At 42.6% G+C, this 23,839-nt stretch overlaps 1 protein-coding gene across 1 annotated transcript in view; it reads right to left on the bottom strand.

The window, feature by feature from the left end:
* Positions 1-23,342, bottom strand: part of CEP135 (centrosomal protein 135) — a 42,182-nt gene extending 18,840 nt beyond the window's left edge. The window contains exons 1-14 of the mRNA XM_075259427.1: positions 23,124-23,342; positions 17,561-17,721; positions 16,002-16,192; positions 15,184-15,351; positions 13,159-13,300; positions 12,951-13,035; positions 12,674-12,802; positions 11,797-12,012; positions 10,729-10,794; positions 8,304-8,454; positions 7,647-7,870; positions 5,598-5,753; positions 3,535-3,696; positions 562-639 (exon numbers count right to left, since the gene is read on the bottom strand). Of these exons, the coding sequence (XP_075115528.1) occupies positions 562-639; positions 3,535-3,696; positions 5,598-5,753; positions 7,647-7,870; positions 8,304-8,454; positions 10,729-10,794; positions 11,797-12,012; positions 12,674-12,802; positions 12,951-13,035; positions 13,159-13,300; positions 15,184-15,351; positions 16,002-16,192; positions 17,561-17,673 (1,881 nt within the window). The 5' untranslated portion in view covers positions 17,674-17,721; positions 23,124-23,342. The remainder of the gene's footprint in view (positions 1-561; positions 640-3,534; positions 3,697-5,597; positions 5,754-7,646; positions 7,871-8,303; positions 8,455-10,728; positions 10,795-11,796; positions 12,013-12,673; positions 12,803-12,950; positions 13,036-13,158; positions 13,301-15,183; positions 15,352-16,001; positions 16,193-17,560; positions 17,722-23,123) is intronic.
* Between the last annotated feature and the right edge of the window lie 497 nt (positions 23,343-23,839).

Consider the following 23,839-nt stretch of genomic DNA (forward strand, 5'->3'; position numbering starts at 1 on the left):
TGCAGTATGGCTGATGGGACTTCCCTGTCTGAAAGTAGTAGTGTCAGGTCAAGAATGCACACTGCTGCTCCACTCATTCCTGCACTGTATTCTGGAGTCCTGGGTTCGAATCCCGCAAGAGCAACATCTGCAAAGAGCTTTTATGTTCTCCCCGTGTTTGCGTGGATTTCCTCCTATTCTACAAAGACATACTGATAGGAAAATAAATGTACATTGTGATCCCTATATGGGGCTCACAATCTACATCAAAAAATTTTTTTTAAATGTATAAAGCGGCCACACGTGCAACCAGCTGTTTTATCTACCTGGAGGTACAAGACACCCCTGTTTTTCTAATTAAAAGAGGTCAGTCCCTCACCCACCAGCTATTTACCCTGTGGATAGGGAGTAACCTGAAATAACCAGAACACCCTTTAAAGTGGTTGAGATCTGTGGTTATGGGTGTTATAGAAAAGATTTAAAAAACAAACAACAAAGAACTAATGTTATATTTCTGGTACTTAACCATGAGCAAGCAAGTACACAACACAACATTAGTATCAGGTAGAAAATATGGCTTACAATTTGGATTGTGCTTTCTAAGTCCGCAATCTTTTGGGCAAGCTTAAATCTATCTGAAGCAGCAACTTCTTGTTGGACCTGTGAACAAAAATAATGAAGTCACATATGACAACGATATACATTATTTCTGATATCCCATTAAGTGGCTGTCTTGCTATGCACAGCCCTGTTTAATGGAGGTTGGTAACGGGTGAGTCCGTTCACATGCCCCTCAATCAGTGACCATGTTGGGCCAGAGTGTTGTCTAGTTATTGATAAAGACCGGACTTAACAGGGGGTGGCACTAAACAAACCAAGACACTGATGCAGATATTCCAGTAGCAATTATATTAGTAAGGGCAGTTTACATGACATTTGGGAAAATAAAGTGGTCAACCCCTTTAACTTTTGATTTATGTGCATGGTCCTTTTCAGATGTGATCATCATTAGCAAGTTATTAAAGGGTTATTCTGAACTTGGCAAATCATTGCAAAAATGGACACAACTGCTTCTAAATCCTGACCCTCAGGGTAGGAGTTATTGGAACAGTCAGTACTGCTCTATGGTGTCTCCATACCTCATACAGAGATAACTGGGACCTATGGAAGCAACACAACACAGTTAAAGAGGACTTTTCACCACCTCCACTTCTTAGCATCTGTTATTAGGCACTGCTCCACTGATTGTAGCACATCTAGAATTGTCTCTCTAGCCTCCACCATTCCAAAGGCTAATACTAATATGTCTCCTCTTAACCACTATTTACAGTCCTATGAAAAAGTTTGGGCACCCCTATTAATCTTAATCATTTTTAGTTCTAAATATTTTGGTGTTTGCAGCAGCCATTTCAGTTTGATATATCTAATAACTGATGGACACCGTAATATTTCAGGATTGAAATGAGGTTTATTGTACTAACAGAAAATGTGCAATATGCATTAAACCAAAATTTGACCGGTGCAAAAATATGGGCACCTCAACAGAAAAGTGACATTAATATTTAGTAGATCCTCCTTTTGCAAAGATAACAGCCTCTAGTCGCTTCCTGTAGATTTTAATCAGTTCCTGGATCCTGGATAAAGGTATTTTGGACAAACAATTCAAGTTCAGTTAAGTTAGATGGTCGCCGAGCATGGACAGCCCGCTTCAAATCATCCCACAGATATTCAATGATATTCAGGTCTGGGGACTGGGATGGCCATTGCAGAACATTGTAATTGTTCCTCTGCATGAATGCCTGAGGATTTGGAGCGGTGTTTTGGATCATTGTCTTGCTGAAATATCCATCCCCGGCGTAACTTCAACTTCGTCACTGATTCTTGAACATTATTCTCAAGAATCTGCTGATACTGAGTGGAATCCATGCGACCCTCAACTTTAACAAGATTCCCGATGCCGGCATTGGCCACACAGCCCCAAAGCATGATGGAACCTCCACCAAATTTTACAGTGGGTAGCATGTGTTTTTCTTGGAATGCTGTTTCTTTTTGGACGCCATGCATAACGCCTTTTTTTATAACCAAACAACTCAATTTTTGTTTCCAAAATGAAGCTGCCTTGTCCAAATGTGCTTTTTCATACCTCAGGCAACTCTATTTGTGGCGTACGTGCAGAAACGGCTTCTTTCTCATCACTCTCCCATACAGCTTCTATTTGTGCAAAGTGCGCTGTATAGTTGACCGATGCACAGTGACACCATCTGCAGCAAGATGATGCTGCAGCTCTTTGGAGGTGGTCTGTGGATTGTCCTTGACTGTTCTCACCATTCTTCTTCTCTGCCTTTCTGATATTTTTCTTGGCCTGCCACTTCTGGGCTTAACAAGAACTGTCCCTGTGGTCTTCCATTTCCTTACTATGTTCCTCACAGTGGAAACTGACAGGTTAAATCTCTGAGACAACTTTTTGTATCCTTCCCCTGAACAACTATGTTGAACAATCTTTGTTTTCAGATCATTTGAGAGTTGTTTTGAGTAGCCCATGATGCCACTCTTCAGAGGAGATTCAAATAGGAGAACAACTTGCAATTGGCCACCTTAAATACCTTTTCTTATGATTGGATACATCTGGTTATGAAGGTCAAAGCTCACTGAGGTTACAAAACCAATTTTGTGCTTCAGTAAGTCAGTAAAAAGTAGTTAGGAGAATTCAAATCAATAAAATGATAAGGGTGCCCATACTTTCGCACCGGTCAAATTTTGGTTTAATGCATATTGCACATTTTCTGTTAGTACAATAAACCTCATTTCAATCCTGAAATATTACTGTGTCCATCAGTTATTAGATATATCAAACTGAAATAGCTGTTGCAAACACCAAAATATTTAGAACAAAAAATGATTAAGATTAATAGGGGTGCCCAAACTTTTTCATAGGACTGTATATGTGGTACATGGCTATGCCTTGTCTATTGTTTATAAGTTTATATGGCATGTTGTGAGCTTTTAATCTGTCCACTACTATTTGATCCCACTCTTGGTGACAATCTGTTTATTTTAATCTCAATGAATGTTTTTGCTTATATCTTAGGGTTTATAATAATTTTTTTATATATTTTTTTCTGTATATGACTAATTTATATATGTGTACGGTTTGTTCCTTGTAGACCTATATGCACTTGAGAAAGGGCTAGTGCCCGAAACGCATAGTGCCTTGTCAATAAAGATTCTGGAAGAATTTATATCCAGCTGGTTTGTGCGCGCCTTACCCCACTCCTCTGCTACCCGATTGGTCTTGGACTTTGAGGGCCACCTGTACATTTAATTTTTTGCGAGCCTTGGCTGTTGCAAGGGGACTAGCTGCTGCCACCACGCTTTAATTTTGTGTGCTAATAGTGTTGTGATTTGTCACATCACAACACAACAAGGTAAGGGGCTTTAATTTATGCCTATTGCCTCATCTTATCGGGAATACTACACTATTGGCGCTCGGTGTCTCTCTCTTTTCTTTTGAATAAGGTGTCTTTTGTAATAACATACAAAGGAATACATTTGAACCTTTATTTTGTCTCTGAGTCCCTCATTCTCCTCCTGAACTCTTCGTAAATCTGATTGGACTAAATCTCTTTCCTCCTCTAGATGATGCATTTCACTGAAGGAGGAGGCACTCTTGCGGAGAGGAGACAAATCTCGTTTTGACATCGCCAGCTCATTCTGGGCCTGGAAATGAGCACATTTTGCATATTTTATTAAAAAAAGAAAACTTTATTCATTGAGAAAAAAAAAAATCATAGAAATGCAGTAAATCAATAAGAAAGTGTAGCAGATGATGAATACCCACATAGACAAAATTACATCAGACTAATAATATGGTTTTTCTTTCTGAAAACTTCTGTCATGTCTTGGTAAGGTTTCGATTTGTGGTATTTCTAGCTGCTGAATCCGCAACTGATTGCTCAAATGAAGTGACAAAAGTGCCCAGCAGAGTGTCATACCACTGTCTGATCCTCAGAGAAGCTGAGGTTAGTGGTCTACAGATCCATGAGTATAGGAGGACTTGGACTGGTCTTCCTGCTGTCTCCACTAATGACTGAGGGTCCCTGTCGCTGAAGGCTGCCACCATCTTGGAGAGGGGGCAGAAGGAATTGAACCCTTATGAATACAGCAGATTGCCTACTACTGTGTTTCTCATTATTTTTATCTCATTATAAAGGGCTATTTTCAGGGTAGGTCTTAATATTTTTCCACGAACAACAATTGAATTTTTGATAACCTTTTTATTTATTTATCAGTATGTCTTTGGAGTATGGGAGGAAACCCACGCAAACAAGGGGAGAACATACAAACTCCTTGCAGATGTTGTCCTAGGTTAGATTCGAACCCAGGACTCCAGCACTGCAAGGCTGTAGTGCTAACCACTGAGCCACCGTGCCACCTTATGTTTGATCACTATTTATTACAAGTTTTATCAGAGGCAAAAACAGCAGTTTTGCCCCCCCCCCCCGCTAAAACATTCACTGTAGGGGAAAATTATTTCTATTTCAGTTTGTAGACGGTGTTCTTTCAGACACAGGGATACCTAATGTGCATGTGTTTCACAGTATTTTTTAAGCTTTTCAAGTTTTATATGGAAAGGGATGTGATATAAACATTTTATTTTTTATACTTTTAAATATATTTTTTTATTTTACTATTTTATTAACCCCTCCTTAGGAGGATTGAACATGCAATTGTCCCATAGAGTGCAATACAACTGTATCACACTCAGCAGCATCGGGTCTTCGCTGTACATTACAGTGGAGACCTGGTACAGTAGCTACGGCGGCCACACTGCAGCAGAGCGGCTGCCATCTTTAAAGACCCGGTATCCACCGTATTCACACAGCAGATGTCGGAAAGGGGTTAAACCTAACAGTAACTAGGACTTGTTTTTGGATTAGGGCTTATGTTTCAAGCCTACTCCAAAAAACCTGCAAAATCTAGCTATGGCTTTTTTTCAGGGTAGGGCTTATCTTTGGAGAAACACGGTATCATCGGAACTATACATATTCAGTTCTAGCTGGGGAGGATAATAAATACCATTCATGTGCACTGAAAGAAGAGCAACAGATAAAATGTTTTGATCACACTGTCCTTTACTTGGACATCGTCAATGAATTTCAGAACTTGGCCATGTTAAAATATGAAGTTTCTGAAATTTTTATTGTCTTTATTGCTGTAATACTATATCTACAATATATCTGTAAAAAAAAATACAAAAGGGTGGAAATGATCTCAAGTTCTAAGTTTCTATTTGTGCTTTTACATTTTCTTCAGAGATTTGACATCTCATTCATTATTTTTAATTTTTGGTTTATTTTTTGTGAGCAGTGATATCAAACACAAAACTGTAAGGGCCTGTTCATATGTCAGAAAGTGAAGAGGAATTTGCAGCAGTCTCTTGCCTCTACTTTTTGGCCCTCTGCATCCAGTGGCAGAAATCCTTAGCAGATTAGCCCCAAACATAATGGAGTCCACCAGCTTGAGGCTGATGCCGCAGGTTTTGTGGCTGAATCACCTGTGGAACACTTGAGGTAGAATTTGCTCAAAAATTGGCACCAAACTCCTCAGTGTGAACTTACCTGCTCATAAAGTACTCGGAACTTGTCTCTCTCCACTGTTAGCACTTTGACATTGGCTTGAATCTCAACCATGTGTTTTTCAAACCTATCTAACATGTTCTGGAGATCATCTCTTTCCCTTGTGAGACGCCTAAGGTGTGCGTTGTATCCTGGGTCCTAAACAGCAGAAACAACAATAATGTTATAAACAGGATATGCTCACATCTACCTATTTATCTTCTGTATCCTGTTTTCACAGTCTGCAACAGCCAACAGTCATTACAGTCATTCATAAGGAAAAGTTCAGGCCAGAGAACTTGATCTGTGTATTGGATGGATTTACTGGTCTAAACCCAGCTCAGAGACGTATTAGTTGAGTTCAGCTGAGATTTGCTGGAGTCAGTAAATCCACCCAATATAGAGATCCAAGTTCCCGACCTGTCCTTTGCCACATGAATGATCCCTTAATTTCTGTCAAAACTATGGGAACCATAATAAAATAATAAATCAATGTGAATATATGTCTGGCAAACCAGCACAGGGCTGTGTACTCACTGTAAAATTCTTTTCTCATTGCTTTATTGGGGTACACAGCACCTTAGGTATAGACCTAGCCACTAGGAAAATGAAGGCTACTCAGTCTATACCCTCTTGCAGACAGTGCACTAAGGCAGTTTTGTATCACAGTAGTAGGAGAGAGTCCCAACGACCACCACCCCCCCAAAAAAAAAACAAAAAAAAACGGAACCACCAACAAATCCTAAATCCGTAAAGATACAAAAATACCCTGTGCAGAAAAAATAAATAAAGGGAGGGATCTGTGTCCCCTAGTGAAACAACGAGAGAAGGATTTTGCGGTGAGTACAAAAAAAATAAATAAATCACATTTTCTCACATATTCACAGCACCTTGGGTCATACTAAAGCTGTCCCATAGAGAGGGAAAAACAAACAGACATGCGAACAATCTAGTGCACAGCCACTTGCAGAACCTTACAACCCAAGCTTGCATTGGCCGAAGCCACAGAATGGATCTGGTAAACCTTTGTGAAAGTATGAATAGAAGCCCAAGTGGCAGTCTTGCAAACCTGGGCAACAGAAGCCTGATGCCAAACAGCCCAGGAGGCCCCAACAGCACTAGTGGAGTGAGCAGTCACACAGAAGGGCGGATCCTTAGCCTTAAGCCAATAGACTTCCTTAATATCAGACTGAATCCATTGGAGACCTTGGAAGTAGGCAAGCCCTTCCGAGAGCCCCTGCAAGAACGAACAGTGTGTCGGATCGTCGGCAAGGGTCAGTGAGAGCCAAGTAGACCTGAGCCGTCCAGAAAACATCCAGGCAGTGAAGAGAACTCACACGAGGATGTTTGGGATCAGGACAAAAGGACGGCAAGACTATGTCCTCACTGATGTGTAAGTGTAAGACAGAAAAACCCGAGTCAGGTCGTGACTGCCTCCTACGACACTAGGTTCAAAACTGCCTTAGTGCGCTGTCTGTGAGAGGGTATAGACTGAGTAGGCCGAGCCGACAGCCTTCATTTTCCTAGTGTCCGCCTCCTACTGACCGGGTCTATACCCAAGGGGCTGTGTCCCCAGTGAAATATGCAAGAAAATGTTACAATGCAAATGTGAACCTAGTCTTACACTTCCCATTGGAAGATCTCAAGTAACTCTGTAAAACAGGAAATGCTATTACATGCACTTTTAAATCCCAAGTAAGTTATTCTCTTTTTTTCTGTGAGCGGGAACAAACCACTCGTGGAAAAAGGAAATGGCCGGCTTCCATTGATTTCATGGGGAGTCGTTTTTTGGTCATGCTTTTGAAGCAGATTCCGCATTAAAATCCTGACCAAAAATCCCTGTCTGAACTCAGCCTAACTTTGCCATTACCCTTACACTAATCTAATCACAAGTAAATTTGATATGTATATTGAATAATTTATTTTTTGTTGTTATTATTAGGATCTAAACATTTGTGAATTTGAGAAGAATAAACTAGCTGATGAGTTAGAGAGTAGAAAGGATGAAAATCGCAAACTAGAGTCGCTCTTTGCCAAAAATGACAAAAATACCTTTTCTGGGGAACTCTGTGTTCTGTTGGTATCCTGCATAGAATTATTACGGGTGCTTGATTTTAAATTACGTGAACGCTCCAATTTCTCCAATTCCGTTCTATAATGGTCCCTTTCTTCTTCCAAGGATTTAACAAAAGAATCCAAACGAGAAGGTGAAGGATCAGTTCGCAAAATGCCATGTTGAGTCCGCATCCTTTCAATCTCCAGCACCAGTTCCCGTTCTGAAAGGGTAGAAAAAAAGCAGAATATATTAGATATTTTAAAGCAAACAGATTTTTTTCCCATACATTTGTCAACTCACTAGAAGACAAGACAGAGACCTTATGGGTGCCCCAAGTCAGCCATAAAGGATAATGTTAATTATACTTCCTATGAAGGACTGCAAGAGTCAGAACATAACCTACACAAAATTAAGAATATAGGAGAAAAGATACCCTCTAATGTGTACGGTGTTATCCTGAAAGCAGAGGATGGGATAAAAGGGCTGGGCATGTTGCAGCAAATTCCCTCTCCCCTTCTTGCATACACCTGCATACTTTGCTGAACCAAGTTGTTACGATTGTAGGGGGTTGTAAGCAAAAGCCATTCATTAACAGGTAAGACATAAGGCTGAATTCAGAGCTATTAAGACAGGTTATTACTCCAAAGATTCACCTGTTATCATCTGTTTTTCAAGTTTACTAGAAAGCCGATGTTTTTCGTTGTCCGCATGGTTTAGGAGCGACTCTAGTTTGCGATTTTCATCCTTTCTGCTCTCTAACTCATCAGCTAGTTTATTCTTCTCAAATTCACAAATGTTTAGATCCTAATAATAACAACGAAAAATAAATTATTCCATATACATATCAAATTTACTTGTGATTAGATTAGTGTAAGGAAAATGGCAAAGTTAGGCTGAGTTCAGACGGGGATTTTGGGTCAGGATTTTGAAGCGGAATCCGCGGAATCTTTCTTTGAACCAAAGAAACGCCGCCCACTGAAATCAATGGGAGCCGGCCATTTCCCGCAAACGGTTTGTTCTGGCTCGCGGAAAAAAGAAGCGACATGACCTTTCTTCAGGCGGATTCTGCGGCAGATTCAGCCACGGCCATCCGCCTCGCGGTACCTCCCGCCTGACTAGGCCCATTCATTTAGGCCTAACCAGGAGTGGAGTGCTGTGACTGGATGCCAATGCACTGCACCGGTAATCCAGTTGTGGCTACCTGTTTTTTGGTCTGGAATCTGAGGCAGCCTCCACATCAAATTCCGGACCAAAAAACTCCATCTGAACACAGCCTAAGGATGCACTGGATGTGGGAAATTTTCTGTAGGTTAAAGTCACAAGATTTGGCCTAAATCAATGGACTGATTGTGGTAAAGAAAGCAATAGATGAAAGTCAAATGTAACTCCAAGAACCTGGACCTAAGAAGCCTGTTTTCCAGATGGGCTTGCCATTATCTACGTCCTGTTCCGACCCCTTCCAAAATAAAAGTGGTAAGTGGGGCGCAGAATTAACAATATGGAGCATCTTTGACACAAGAAAGGGCCATGAATGAAAGATGTGTCTTATTTACATTACTCTACACCAGAAAGCTGTTCTAGATGGGTTAGTAAAGTCCACTGAGTGTGCCAAAGGATCAGAGAGTGCATGGAATTCAGGGGTAATCTATTGTATCAAATTAAGCAGATGGCTCCAGAATAATTAGAAGAAAGTAGTGAACTTTGAGTATGACTGGTCAGAGGTCATTCTAAATTTTGCAGTGTTGTATTAATGGAGTGTAATGCACAATAGTCAGACTTTAAAGGGATCATATTATTGGATACCCTTTTTTCTGACTAACACGTAGAAATAGCCTTAAAAGGCTATTCCTCTCCTACCTTTAGATGTCTTCTCCGCGCGCTGTTGGGTAGAAATCTGGGTTTTCTTTGGTATGCAAATGAGTTCTCTCGCAGTACTGGGGGTGTCCCCAATGCTGTGAGAGAAATCTCCAGCGACACCTTTATCTTCCTCTGGAACGCCCTCTCCCTGTGTCTTCTTCTGTCCTAGGGGGTTCAATCTTCTAGGCATGCGCAGAGACGACTGAGCGTGTCTGCGGCCACAATAAAATGGCCGCTTACACAGTAAGCTGGTATAAGCAGCCAATTTCTTGTGGCCGCGGGCATGCACAGTTGGCTTTGTCCGAGGCCCGATGGCAGAGCCGACTGTGCATACCTAGAAGATTGAACCCCAGGACGGAAGAAGACACAGGGAGATGATGCTCCAGAAGAAGATAGAGGCGTCACTGGAGAGTTCTCTTGCAGCTGTTTGAGCGCTGGGGCCCGCCCCCAGTGCTGCGAGAGAACTCATTTGCATACCAAAGAAGACTCGGATATCTACCAAACGGCGGCGTGGAGAAGACATCTAAAGATAGGAGAAGAATAGCCATTCTTAAGGCTATTCCTACGTGTTAGTCAGAAAAAAAGGGTATCCCTTTAAAGGTCCATAAGGGATTTATCAGACAGACAGTTAACCACATAAGTATAGTTAGTGGCTGCCACACAGGTGCTCGTCCCCAACACCCACAAGGGTCAGTTTTACCGGAAGTCAATTTATCAGTATATTTTTGGCATGTTGGAAGAAATCAGAGTACCTAGAGCAAACCCACACAAACTCTCCAAATAACCCCTTGGAAAGTGAAATTTATGAAAACTTATGAAGAAAAAAAAAAAAAAAAAAAAGCAGGAAATGGAATAAAATTGATAAAATGGCCTGAGGTCACACCACAAGTTTTTTTTTTTTTTGTTTTGTTTTCTTTTTGCTCCTACTCCTGTTACTGGAAATAAAAAGGAACTCAAACAGGACCTTTGTAGCCTAGGGATATACAGGTGAATCAACAAGAAAGCTGAAACCAACACAGTTATGTATTTTTCAACTCAATAGGCAGACTTATTAAACTGGCTAAAACTAATGCATCAAAACTATTTCCCATAGCAACCAATCACAGTGCAAGTTTTATTTTACTAATACATTGAAAAATGTGCTGTCGTTTCTATGGGAAATAAAGACATGCCTTTCCTTTAGTTAGTTTCATAAATCTGCCCCGGGTGCAAATAACTTACCGACTGATATTGAGATAAGTCGTTTTCCAGCTTATTGATTTCAATGTGAAGTCTTTTTATTTCACTCTAGAATGTAGAAAACCAGAACTTTGTAAAGAGGTCAGTTCTCTAAGCATTGACAAACATTACAGAGTATTAATCTATCTTTAAGCAAATACTACAATAATGCAAGGAGATATCCTCCAATATCACATTTCAATACATACGAGAATTAAATGGGTATGGACAACACAATATTGTAGATCTAAGTGGTATGCCTATTCAATATCATTGTATTTCTTATGCTGCAAAGTTAGTCAGAAATTAAAGGGGTATTTTCAGAAAATGCTAGAATCTTTTGATTGGTGGAGGACCAACCTCTTAGTCTCCTTGTTGATCCTGAGAATGTATGTTTAAGGGTAAGTTCACACGGGGTTTTTTGGTCCGGAACCTGAGGTTACGGACCAAAATATGGGTAGCTGCGACTGGACGCCGGTGCACTGCATTAGCATCCAGTGGCGCTCTCCGCTCTAGATGAAGCCCATAAGAATGGGCCTAGTAAGGAGGGAGTGTCTTCAGGCAGATGTCAAAAGGCAAATCCGCCTGAAAGAATGAGCATGTTGCTTCTTTTTTCCAGGAGCCGAAACAAACGGATCCTCAAAATCCTGACCAAAAAAATCCAGTGTGAACTTACCCTTATGGCGCCATCCAGGTAAGCAGGAAATGTAGTTAGCTTTGTTTACTTGAATGGGATCTTGCTACAAAAAATACAGTAAGGAGGACATACTGCAAAGGCCCCTTCCATTTTAAGGCTGGAGGAGGTTCTACATGTTTGACCACCAATCAAAAGGTAACGGCACATCCTAGCAATAAACCATCACTTCACAAGGTACAAGTAATGTTTTAATCAGATTATAGCTCATTTGTTAGGAGGCGAGCCTTCTGCTTCCGTCCACTTACATAGTCCTAACTGGGAAACTGTGCAGGGCTCATGTGTAGGACCTGGATTGATCGTCATTAGTATGAAAAAATGGTGGGAAAACCCCTTTAACAAAAGAAAATTAATTGACACCATACAACATCACTTACTTTTGCTTCTTCAATTTCGGCATCTGCAGTCACTAATACCTGCTCCTTATCCCTCTCCAACTGCTGAGCCATTTGGTCTATTTCCATCAGCTCCTTACAAAGTTCTTCATTTTTGCTACTAAGATTCACCACTTCACTGGTGACATTGTGTCTTGTTTCTTGGAGTTCTTGGACACGTTTTTCAAGATCTTGGTTCGCTTGTTGGAGGTATTCGATCTAAAACATTAAAGCATACACCACCTATATATTCCATTTGTTTTTTAAAACCAGAACACCAATTTCTCAGTGGATCAATTTTACTCCATATACTGACAGATCACTTCAAAGTATCTCATTGCTGAGAAAAGTGAATGTAAATCTGTAGGATTCATCTTCTGGAATAGTTCGGCTTTCCTGTTCTGTGCCCCCGGTGAAGAGCTTTCGGTGCCGGTACCGTAGCTCTTCACCGTCAGAAGGGCGTTTCTGACAGTCAGTCAGTAACGCCCTTCCTCACAGTAGCGCCTACTGCGCTGTACTGTGAGAGCGGTGAGGAACGCCCTGTCCCTCTCCCAATAGTGCTCGTCCATAGACTAGCACTGGGGGGAGGGGGGGGCGTGTTCCTCACCACTCATCGTCATTGCTGGGCAGTAAGGAACGACCCCTCTCACAGTACAGCGCAATAGACGATACTGTGAGGAAGGGCGTTACTGACTGACTGTCAGAAACGCCCTTCTGACAGTGAAGAGTTACGGTACTGGCACCGATAGCTCTTCACCTGGGGCACAGAACGGGAAAGCCGACAATGCACTGAATTCAGCGCACTGTCGGCTTTCTAGCGGTGTATTAAACCGCATGTGCCCCAGAAGGTGGAAGGTCCTCTTTAAAATACACAACTTACTTGCAGATTCAGATGGGCGACAAGCTTTTCATTACTTCTATATCTGGCCTCCAGGGAAATAACATCATGAGAGCGCCCACCATCCAGCGCTAGTGCCAGCCGCTCTAATTCTTTCTCTCTCAATTCAACCTTAAAAGAGTGAATAACACAATATAACAATATCATTTTTAGATGACAGAAGATCTATATCCAGGGATCACAACAACAAAGGACAACCAGAAACATACAAAATGTAAAGGATCTAAAACAAGACACAGTGACTGAATAAGACACACACCTGATGGGTAAGGTGCTTCGCTGCTCTCTCTGAGGACTCCAACTTTTCTTGCAGTGTGGCAACATCTTGCTGTAATTCTCGAATTCTGACAAGTACAATAAGATAAATATATAATGATAATACAACTATATTAAGACAGAATACAACGTGGCAGAAATAACTTTTAAAAGTTCTCGACTACATTATATGTAGAACTAAAAGGACATGCCTGTCATCTGCAACTTGAAGCAGATCAGCAATGTATGGATCCTCTGGCTGTGGCACGGGGTGCCCATTTACTCCTGAGGGTGGGACTGGCTGATCAATTTGCATGCGCTGACGTCTAAAAGGAATGTTTCTTTTTTTTCCACCTTTATAAAGCAGAGAATATGATCACTATAGGAAAAGAGCGTTAACGTAGAAATAGTGAAAAAAATACTTAAATCTTGTATTCGTTGCGAAGAAGCATTTTTAACACTCACATCCAGAGATCTGCATAGTGTATGACAATATCTTTGCGTGTCTTTGATCAAATTCCATGATATATGTAGACAATAAAATGGTTGTATCAAGATTTAAACTTATCAACCCGCAGCTTTGGTAGTAGCCAGAGTTTTGGCCAAACTATTGACTCCAAGTCCTTCATAAATGGCTTGAAGCCAGTTTCAGACAAAATCATAAAAGCTACTTTAATACTGTAAAAAATCCACTGACAATTCCTACAAAGTAGAAAGGCACCAAGCTTTGCATCCAATTGCACAATATCAATAACAGTACAATATATAGTTATTAGTCATTTTATTTTGCAGTTGGAATTGATAACTTTTTTCCCACATCTGACTGCAAAAAAACAGATCATGACTTTGACTCCACAGCCCTAGTAAGAACTGTCTGGTTGGTTGGGGTGTAACTGCTGGAACTCCTACTAAACATAAGAGCTTTGCTCCAAGTACCACCTAAATGAATGGTGCGGTCGTGTGTTCTGTGGCTCTAGTCAACTCTATAGGACTGCCTGAAAAATACCCAGCATTGTACTCAACTTTAGAGATGAGCGAGTACTATTCGAAACGGCAGTTTCGAATAGCACACTCCCATAGGAATGAATGGGAGCGACCGGCGCGCAGGGGGTTAAGCAGCAGGACGCCGGCTCCGGCTGTCTGCCGGCGGTGTCCATTCATTCCTATGGGAGCGTGCTATTCAAAACTGCCGTTTTGGATAGTACTCGCTCATCTCTACTCAACTTCTCTTTGGCAAACCAACAGAGAAAAACTGAGCAGCAGCATGGGAATTCACAATGATTAGGAAATAAAACAATATCTGGATCCTACTGGATCAAATTCTGGCTTTAGCTCAAAAACTGCATGTGTGATTCCTGCCTGAACACGTGTCCCCTGTGCTGTCCAAAAACTCTCCAGTGACGCCTCTGTCTTCCTCTCCCAATCACCTCTTGGGTCATCGGCCACATCTTCAGCCAAAAGCGCCGACTGCGCATGTCCGTCAGTCATTTCACTGTGGTCTCTAAGGCTGAGGTCACACGGGGTATTATGGTCAGGATTTTGAGGCCGTATTCGCCTCAAAATCCTGACCAAAAAGATGGCTTCCATTTAAATCAATGGGAGCCGGTCAGTTCTTTTTTCTGGGAACGGTTTGTTCCGGCTCCCAGAAAAAAGAAGCAACATGCTCATTCTTTCAGGCGGATTTGCCTCGTGACATACTCCTGAAGACACTCCCTCCTCCCGACTAGGCCCATTCATTTGGGCCTAATCCAGACCGGAGTGCACTGCACCGGCATCCAGCCGCAGCTACCCACATTTTGGACCGAAACCTGAAGCGGCCTCCGCCTCAGGTTCCAGACCAAAAAACCCCGTGTGAACCCAGCCTTACACGAGTGCCCGTTCGGCCACAGGAAACTGGCCGATGGACATACGCAGTTGGCGCTTTTGGCTGACGCAGATCAGAATAATAAAGGTAGGAGAAGAATAGCCTTTATAAAGGCTATTTCAACCTGGTCTTTGTAGAAAAAGGGATTCTAATGATAGAATCCTTTTAAATTTCTTCCACATACAGGCTAACAGGTCCTGTCAGTAGCACATCAGTCATAGTGAAAGTAGACAGTGATCCCCCTTGAGGACTGATGTGAACAGTGACAAATCGCATGATTGCATCAATAGAAATAAACACAGTACCTTGTTCTACATGACAGCCATTTACTAATAATATCTAGCATATTACACTTCCCCGCTGCACAACTAACCTGGTGTCTGCACCACAGCTTGCAGGTTCTTCTCTTGAAGTTGCTGAATTCTTTCAGCCTTTGCCTTGCTCTCCTTTTCCATTGATCGGATTTTATGGACATACTGGTTATTTAGAAATTTCAGGTCAGCGGTTTGGTGTTCAAGTTTTCTCAGAGAAGCTTTCAAATCTTCAGAAAAGGTAAGAAAATTTTGTTAAAATGAAGAACTCACATAAACATTGAGTTTCCAATTATTTCATTATTCTCTTTGTAAAACTTTTGATCTGTTCAACAAAGTACCGTATATACTCGAGTATAAGCCGACCCGAATATAAGCTGAGGCCCCTAATTTTACCACAAAAAACTGGGAAAACTTATTGACTCAAGTATAAGCCTAGTGGGGAAATGCAGAAGCTACTGGAAAATTTCAAAAATTAAAATGGTTTGAGTTTTTGGGTGCAGTAGGTGCTGGGGAAGGACAGGGGGGGTGTTGGTTGTCTGAGCTTGAGGACAGCTTTTTCTTCCCCCACTTGGAATTCAGTCTGGCTGAATACAAGGTATCTGCAGTACTTCTATTAACCCCTTCCCGATGGAACAGGAGCACTGCAGATACCCTATATTCAGCAGACCGGGCACTTTCAGACACATGGATTCTATACACTGATATTGTGGCTGGTCATAGACCCCTCCCCCCTCCTAAAAAAAAAAAAAATTTTTTTTTTTTGCTGACTCGAGTATAAGCCGAGGGGGGCTTTTTCAGCACAAAAACTGGGCTGAAAAGTTTGGCTTATACTCGAGTATATACGGTAGTTAACATTAGATGACTTAGTGTGCCTGACCTTTAATGTGGCGATCAGACTCTTCTTTGATCTTCAGGAGCTCTAAGTGGAGTTCATTGTTTTCTCTGACAAGCCTGGCATTTTCTGCCTTGTAAGGTTCTATCACCGCATCAAAGTTCTTGTTCTCCTTCTCATTCTTGCCAGCATTTAACTTTGCATTGCGAAGACTTTCTGTAGTATGAACAAGGTCACTGGAAAGTGCAAGAGAAGCAGGATGTTAATACGAGACAACAAAGTGTAACACCAAAAATCACCCAAATAATAATACTTCTATGTGTTATATGGAATAGTAGGATAGAGGGCCTGACCGCAAATGATGACCATCTATGAGGTAAAAGGGATAGAGACAGTATATGAGTGTTATGAGTTTTCAGGTTAGCCGTTGCAAAATCAATGGCAGCTAACTCGCTGTGAAGTACAGGAGTCAATCAGTACAGGAGGTGCGTTTATGAAAGCACACGGACTCCATAGACTATAAAGGTGTCCATGTGTTTTCCATGTGGTGTCCACACAGAACATGCAGAGAGAAAAGTACTTCTTCATGAATTACTTTCCTCTCCGCATGACTCATGAGGACACCGTGCGGAAAACACACGGACCCCATTATAGTCTATGGGGTCCGTGTGCTTTCATAAGCTCACCGCTTGTCAATGCGTTCGGTATTCCGTCCAGAGGGTCCCTATGCGGACTCCCTGAATGGAATACCGAACGCAGATGTGAACCGGGCCTTACTCACACACGTATATGTAATAGCTATCTCTTGTGTTATGTTGTTAGACAAACTCATTAAAGCAGCGTTTAGACAAGCAAGCAGAGAGATAAATTATAATATTGTTGCATGACTGTATGGGTATGTTCACACAGTGGAAAGTGAACGGGAATCTTAGGCGAACTTCCACCTCCAATTCTTCTCTACTTTCCATCCTTTTGGCGTATCATTCGCTCACTGATAAGCCTCAGGTGAATGAGCCTAATCAGAGTCCTGATTTAATTCTTGCTTACTATTTAATACAAAGGGGGGCAGAGTAAGGCCTCGTTCACACCAGCATTTGGATTATGTCCAGGGGAGTCCGCATGGGGACCCCCTGAACGCAATACAAATGCAATTGCAAGTGCTGTGCTGTAAAAGCACACGGACCCCATAGACTATAAAGGGGTCCATGTGCTTGTTGTGCGCTGCCCGCACGAATAATGCGGACAGGAAAGTAGATGGTGAACTACTTTCCTGTCCACAAGTTCCCTGCGGAGATCTTGCATCAGGCACAGACATAGTGTATGGGGTCCGTGTGCTTTTACTGCACCAGCGCTTGCACTTGCGTTTGGTATTCCGTTCGGGGGTGCACATGCGGACTCCCCTGGACATAATCCAAACGTTGATGTGAACAAGGGCTCAGGACCAAATTTTGCAGTGATTTTAAGGCAGAATCAAGTCAAAAAATCAGTATCAAATTAAACCATGTGAACATACCCCAACACCTTCATTCCCAAAAGACTATGTAATAGTATGTGCTGCATGACAAACACCTTAATGTATAACAATTCTATCCCCAGCTCGATACCTGAAGAGTTTTTCAACAAGAGGTAGCGACTCAATGCCCAGTGGCTGCTTGTAGCCCAGCTGGTCCAGACGTTTACGGAGGTTGATGAATTTCCTTTCTGCTGCTGTACTCATTGTGGTGAGCTTTACATAAAGACGTCTCTATGACTCTGGCTTCAGCGTCTAAACAGAGATATAAAGGAATTGCTCAGAAGTTATCTGCATTAGTATCATAGGTGTTCTAAAAATAAAGTTCTCGTTTCATGCACTTTACAATACACATCAGGACACACAATGGATGGTACTGTTTTGCCACATTCTCCTATACAGATTGGAATGAGAAAGTGCTTTCTTTCAGTTTGCTAGATGACAAGCAAGACAGCTTTCGACAAGGAAGTGCCCTGTCACATGACTGCAGCTAGCCCTCCTACCATAGGAGGATGTGTTACATAATGGCAAGCTTCAGTTCTCTGCATTGGCTTATAAGTGAACAAATATTGCCTTCCACATGTCTAACACATGATATCAGTGCCATAAGTGACCCAGGCTTTCAATAAAAATGACAAGGGTGGGTGTGTATGCCAACTCCCTATTCAATGTAAAAATATTACATATTATTGTATTAATAACATTTTTAATGCATTGCACATTATCCTTCATAGAAGATTAAGTAAATTTAGAAAAGTTATTCACATAACGCTGTTATGTCTTATGAAACTAAGACCGCTATTTAGTAGAAAGTACTTAGATCTGAGAAGTCCTAAGCCGTCCTCTGCTAGGTCTCGTGAACACAGCTAGCACACTGACCCATTATATTCTATGGCCCGTATACACATGACCATGTATTATCACAGGCCCATGTATGGGGCAGTGAGTGTGTGGCGAAACTCATGACAGACATATTCGGGCCCATGGAAGCATGGCCAACACACAGACATCATCCACATGGTTGTGTGAATGAGGCTTTAGGCTGGAGACTCACCCATTCACAATAGGTAGAGATGAGCGAGTAGTATTCGATCGTGTAGGTATTCGATAGAATACTACGGTATTCAAAATATTTGTACTCGATCGAATACTACTCGCTATTCGCAGTAAATATTGGATTCAGAGCCAGCGTTGATTGGCCAGATGCTATACAGTGTACAGCATTCGGCAAATCAACGCTGGTTCTGCAGCAGGCTCGTCCTTGCTAGTCGGGAGAGCTGGCAGCTTGCTGTTACGAGGGAGCTTACTTTTTCTCATAGGAATGAATTGACCAGCATTGATTGGCCAGTGTACAGCATTCAGCCAATCAATGCTTGTTCTACTGAAGGCTTGTCTGTGAGGAGGCGGAGTCTAAGATCAGACCACAGCAGTCTCCATTGTGGTCCGATTTTAGAATCCTACTAATTGTACAGTGCTGCGGAATATGTTGACGCTATATAAATACAATTTATTATTATTAAAATTTATTATTATATTGCTCCATTCATTTCAGGGGGAGCACCGAGCGCTGTACTTCGCTATTTCTAGCGCTCCCACTAGCGAAAACAGCAATGAGTCACTGCCCGGCCAACACTACATTCAGAATGGTGGACAAAAGTCCCCTGTTCTCCAGGTTAGTGAGGATCTGAGAGGGTTGGACCCCCCCCTGATCTGTAAGTTATCCCCTAGGCACTGATGTGCGCCATATACAGTACTCTTTTTCATCCCCTCCTCTGACAAACTGATAAATGTAAAAGTAGATAAACTGGAAAAAAACAAAACAAAACAAAAAAAAACAACTCTATGTGGGGAAAAAAAAAAAACAACTATAATGGAAAGAGCTGTACTTTCTCCACGTATTAGCGTATAAATACTGTCATGTGTGAGTAACCTAATGACGAAAGTATGGGGCATAAAATCAAGTGAAGACCTATTCACCATAGACAAACACTGATACTACCCTGTTTCCCCGAAAGTAAGACAGTGTCTTACATTCTTTTTACCCCCAAAAGTCCCACTGTCTTACTTTCGGGGTATGTCTTATATTGGGAAAACCAACCACCCTCTCCCCCCCCTATCATCATCAATCATATGGATTGAAGCGGCGGCACACGAGGAGTGAAGCGGCGGCCGCCGGCAAAGTATGCCTGCCGCTTCCATACATTGCAATGGGAGCGTGCTATTCAAATAGTATTCGCTCATCTCTAACTTCAATTGTAACTTCTTACAATTGAAGTTAGAGATGCGCGAATACTATTTGAATAGCGCGCTCCCATTGCAATGTATGGAAGCGGCAGGCAGACTTTGCCGGTGGCCGCCACTTAACGGGATTCTACCATTAAAAGAAGTTCTTTCCACTGACCACGTCGGAATAGCCTTAAAAAAGGCTATTTGTCTCCTACCTGTTGCCGTAGGCAGCGCCGCCTTCTTCCTCAGCTGCGTCCGCCCCGTCTATGTCCCCGTCGGGCCTCATGGATGACGCATGCGCAGTCGGCTCGAACAGGCTCTCGCAGCCAGAGCCGACTGCGCATGCGTCATCCATGAGGCCCGACGGGGACATAGACGGGGCGGACGCAGCTGAGGAAGAAGGCGGTGCTGGCTACGGCAACAGGTAGGAGACGAATAGCCTTTAAGGCTATTCCGACGTGGTCAGTGGAAAGAACTTCTTTTAATGGAAGAATCCCTTTAACTCCTCGCGTGCCGAGCGCTTCCATTCATTTCAATGGAAGCGTGCCATTGAAGTGAATAGAAGCGGCTGGCACGCGGGGGGTTAAGCGGCCGCCGGCAAAGTCCTTCTTCACAGCGCTGTGCTGAGAGAGCCGGGGGGGAACGCCCCCTCCCTCTGCTCGCAGTACTCGTCCATAGACGAGCATTATCAGGGCGGGAGGGGGCGTTCCCCCCCGGCTCTCACAGCACAGCGGAGCCCCGTGTTTCCCCGATACAGTAACACCCCCCCGAAAGTAAGACAGTGTCTTACATTCTTTTTACCCCGAAAGTCCCACTATGTCTTACTTTCGGGGTATGTCTTACTATCGGGGAAACACGGTACTACTGTCATTGTCTGCCAAAAGTCTTTTGGTGAAACTTCTGATCAATATACTGTGATATACCCAATTATGTACCATAATAATAATACACAATGCTTAAATAAAACCCTGCTTAAATAAGAGCGGACTGTATGCGCTCCCCTTATCCATTGCACCAGTACCTGGAGGCTGCCGAAACAAATGATCTGCATTAAAGCAGTGTTTTTTGTTGCAGATTTTGCTGCAGTTTTTGAGCTAAACTCTGGAGTGGTTTGAAAATAAATGGAAAATATAAAAGGAAGTATTTAGAAAATTCCTTTCTGTCAAAACCACTGTAGACAGAAAGGCAGACGTGTCTTTAGTTTGCGCTTAAAGGGATTCTACCATTAAAACCTATCTATTTTTTGTGGATAAGACGTTGGAATAGCCTTTAGAAAGGCTATTCGTCTCTTACCTTTAGATGTGATCTCCGCAGCGCCTTTCCTTAGAAATACCGTTTTTTACCGGTATGAAAATTAGTTCTCTCACAGCGATGGGGGCGGGCCCCAGCGCTGAAAATGCGATGGGGGCGTCTCCACTGCTGCTCGAGAGCATGATCCTATGGCTCCTCTATCTTCGGCTGAATCCTCCCCTTCTTTGTCGTCCAGTATTTCTAAGGAAAGGTGCGGCGGAGACCACGTCTAAAGGCTATTCCGACGTCTTATCCACAAAAAAAAGGTTTTAATGGTAGAATCCCTTTAAAGCTGTAGAAATTGGGAGTTAATCTGATTGTCTGGGGTAGAGCATTCCAAAGAAGTGGTGCAACTCAGGAGAAGTCTTGTTTACGACTGTGGGAGATTCTGATAATATAAATTAGATAAAAGAACTGAGTTAATACCCTGTGCCACTGTGTTGTTAACATGTTATATGAAAGTTTTGTTTTCCTATATTGTGAATTAAAAAATATATATATATCACATTATATACGAGTATAATATACCACTTTGTAGAAATTATGAGCAGCACAGTGGTTGGCACTGCAGCGCTGGGGTCAAAGATCCATAGCTTACTGAGAACAACATCTTCAAGAAGTTTGTATGTTCTGCTTTAAGATCTCCTGTATATTATCCCTGTTTTCTCCCACACTCTAAGGACATATGGATAAGGAATGTAGATTGGGTGCTCTACAGTATATGCGATTGTCAATGTCTATAAAGAGCTGCAGAATATGTTGGCGCTATACAAGTAAGCCAAATTAATATAAATATCCTTTGATTAAAAATGCCAGAAAGCATTTTAACCTGCTGAAAAGTATTGAGGGCTAGTTCACACGGGGACATGGAGGTGGATTTTGACAGCGGAATCCACGTCATAATCCTCCTCCATACAATGTTAGTCTATGTAGACTACTAGCTTTTTTTTTTCTGCTAGCAGCGAAAAAGAAGCGACATGACCTTTCTTCGGGTGTTTTCCGCCTGAAGAAAGCAATAGAAGTGAATGGGAGGAGAAAATTGCGCGTTTTTTTCAGCCCATTCACTTTACAGGAGGGGAAAACAGCCTGGCTTTTTTTTTTTTTAAAAAAAAAAAAAAGAAAGCTCCAAAAAAAGCTTGGCAAGGTCCAAAAAAAAAGCTTCCTAATTAGGAAGCTTTTTTTTCTGGTGCCAAAATAAGCCACACGTTATTTATGTGTGAACTAACCCTTAATGCACTCTTTAGGATTCACTATAGGGAGCCAGACAGTCTTTATAGGACGGCATGGGGGACATTGTCCTCGGAGAGGAGTCTATATACTAGATAGCCCCTTTAGGATACATATATACGATCAGGATTCCATGTTGAATTTCAATGCAGAAAGTCCACACTATAATCCATTAGCAAGAATCAATTTCATGATAATTTTTTATACCACACTTAAAATTTACCTATTATGCCGCTTTTAAAACCCACAGCAGGTCAATTTATTTTTGCAGTGCAGAATTTTTGGGGGCTTCATTGGCTGCGTATATTCCACATGTAAATCAATGTACCCTGAGAAACAGTCCTGGCATATTTACAGTACGCAGACCCTTCCTCTCTATTATTAACACGACATCTCATGTGATCAACGGTTTCTATAAATCCAATAGAAGTGTACAGCGCTGCGGAATATGTTGGTGCTATATAAATAACATTTATTATTATTAAGTGTACATAGATGAGAATAAAGCCACGCCAGCCTCTGCCCAGAGATTTATTGTATAGCCGGTGCCTGGACCATAATGGTCACAGTACAATGAGAATACCCCTTTAATAATCCATGTATAGGCCACAAAGAGTCATTGGTGCATGTTCACACATAGCAGATACGTTGTGGAGTAACTAGAAGAGCAGAGGTCTGTGACATGGCAGGTTCTCACGCCTGTGCCTGCTGGATTCCTGGCCCCTGCTCTGTATACTACCCTACACTAGGACATATAGCTCGTACACGTCCTGGATCCCAACACACACTATAGATCTTATACATCACCCCCCATAGCCCAGCTTCAGTATGACGTCACTATCCCGCTGCCTCTGCGCCGCTCACATCATCACACCGTGCATAGATCATAATGTAATAATGAATCGGTGACCTACCGGCTCAGGACGGGGCTGTCTATCGTCACCGCGGACTGTTAAGGCCTCATGTCAGCTACTAGACTGGGCCGGACATGGACGCCGGAGGTCACAGTGACGGACTATGGGATGTGTTGGGAATATGAACGGCGGGCAGAGACGCGGTTTGAAAATGGCGCGCAGGAAGCCCGGCCGGGACCTGAGCGCCGCACTACCCGTTACTCCTAGCAACCCTTCCCTATCCGCCCTCCAAGCTGTGTGACGTCACCTAACGTCTGTCACATGATCCCTAGAGATAACACCGCCCTGGTGTATGACAGCGAAACCCCGCCCCCGTGCCTGAGGGCGGAGAGTGACAGGAGGAGGCCACGCCCCCACTCAGGATTCTGCTGTATCGCAGCAGGCGACCTGTCAGCACAGCCACAGGGGGAGGAGCTAGCTAAATGTGTTGTAGGGTGTGCTCTCCCAGATGTATAATGGAAGCACCTGCAGGTTATATATGCCGCCTACCACAGGGGATAAGAGAGGTCCTGTGTGTGTGAGGTAGTGATAGGTATATCCCACCTAGACACTGCAGTTTGTATATACCTACCATAGGGGCTAAAGACAGGAACTGTGTGTGAGGTCAGGGGCATAACTAGCAGAGTAGCCGCAGTAGTGGCTGCCACTGGCCCCGGCACTCTCCAGCCACACTCTCTGACCACAACCTGCTGACATTCTCTGCCCTCTCCTCTCCA

Source organism: Leptodactylus fuscus, chromosome 1 (genome assembly GCF_031893055.1).
Source record: "Leptodactylus fuscus isolate aLepFus1 chromosome 1, aLepFus1.hap2, whole genome shotgun sequence".
NCBI lineage: Eukaryota > Metazoa > Chordata > Amphibia > Anura > Leptodactylidae > Leptodactylus > Leptodactylus fuscus.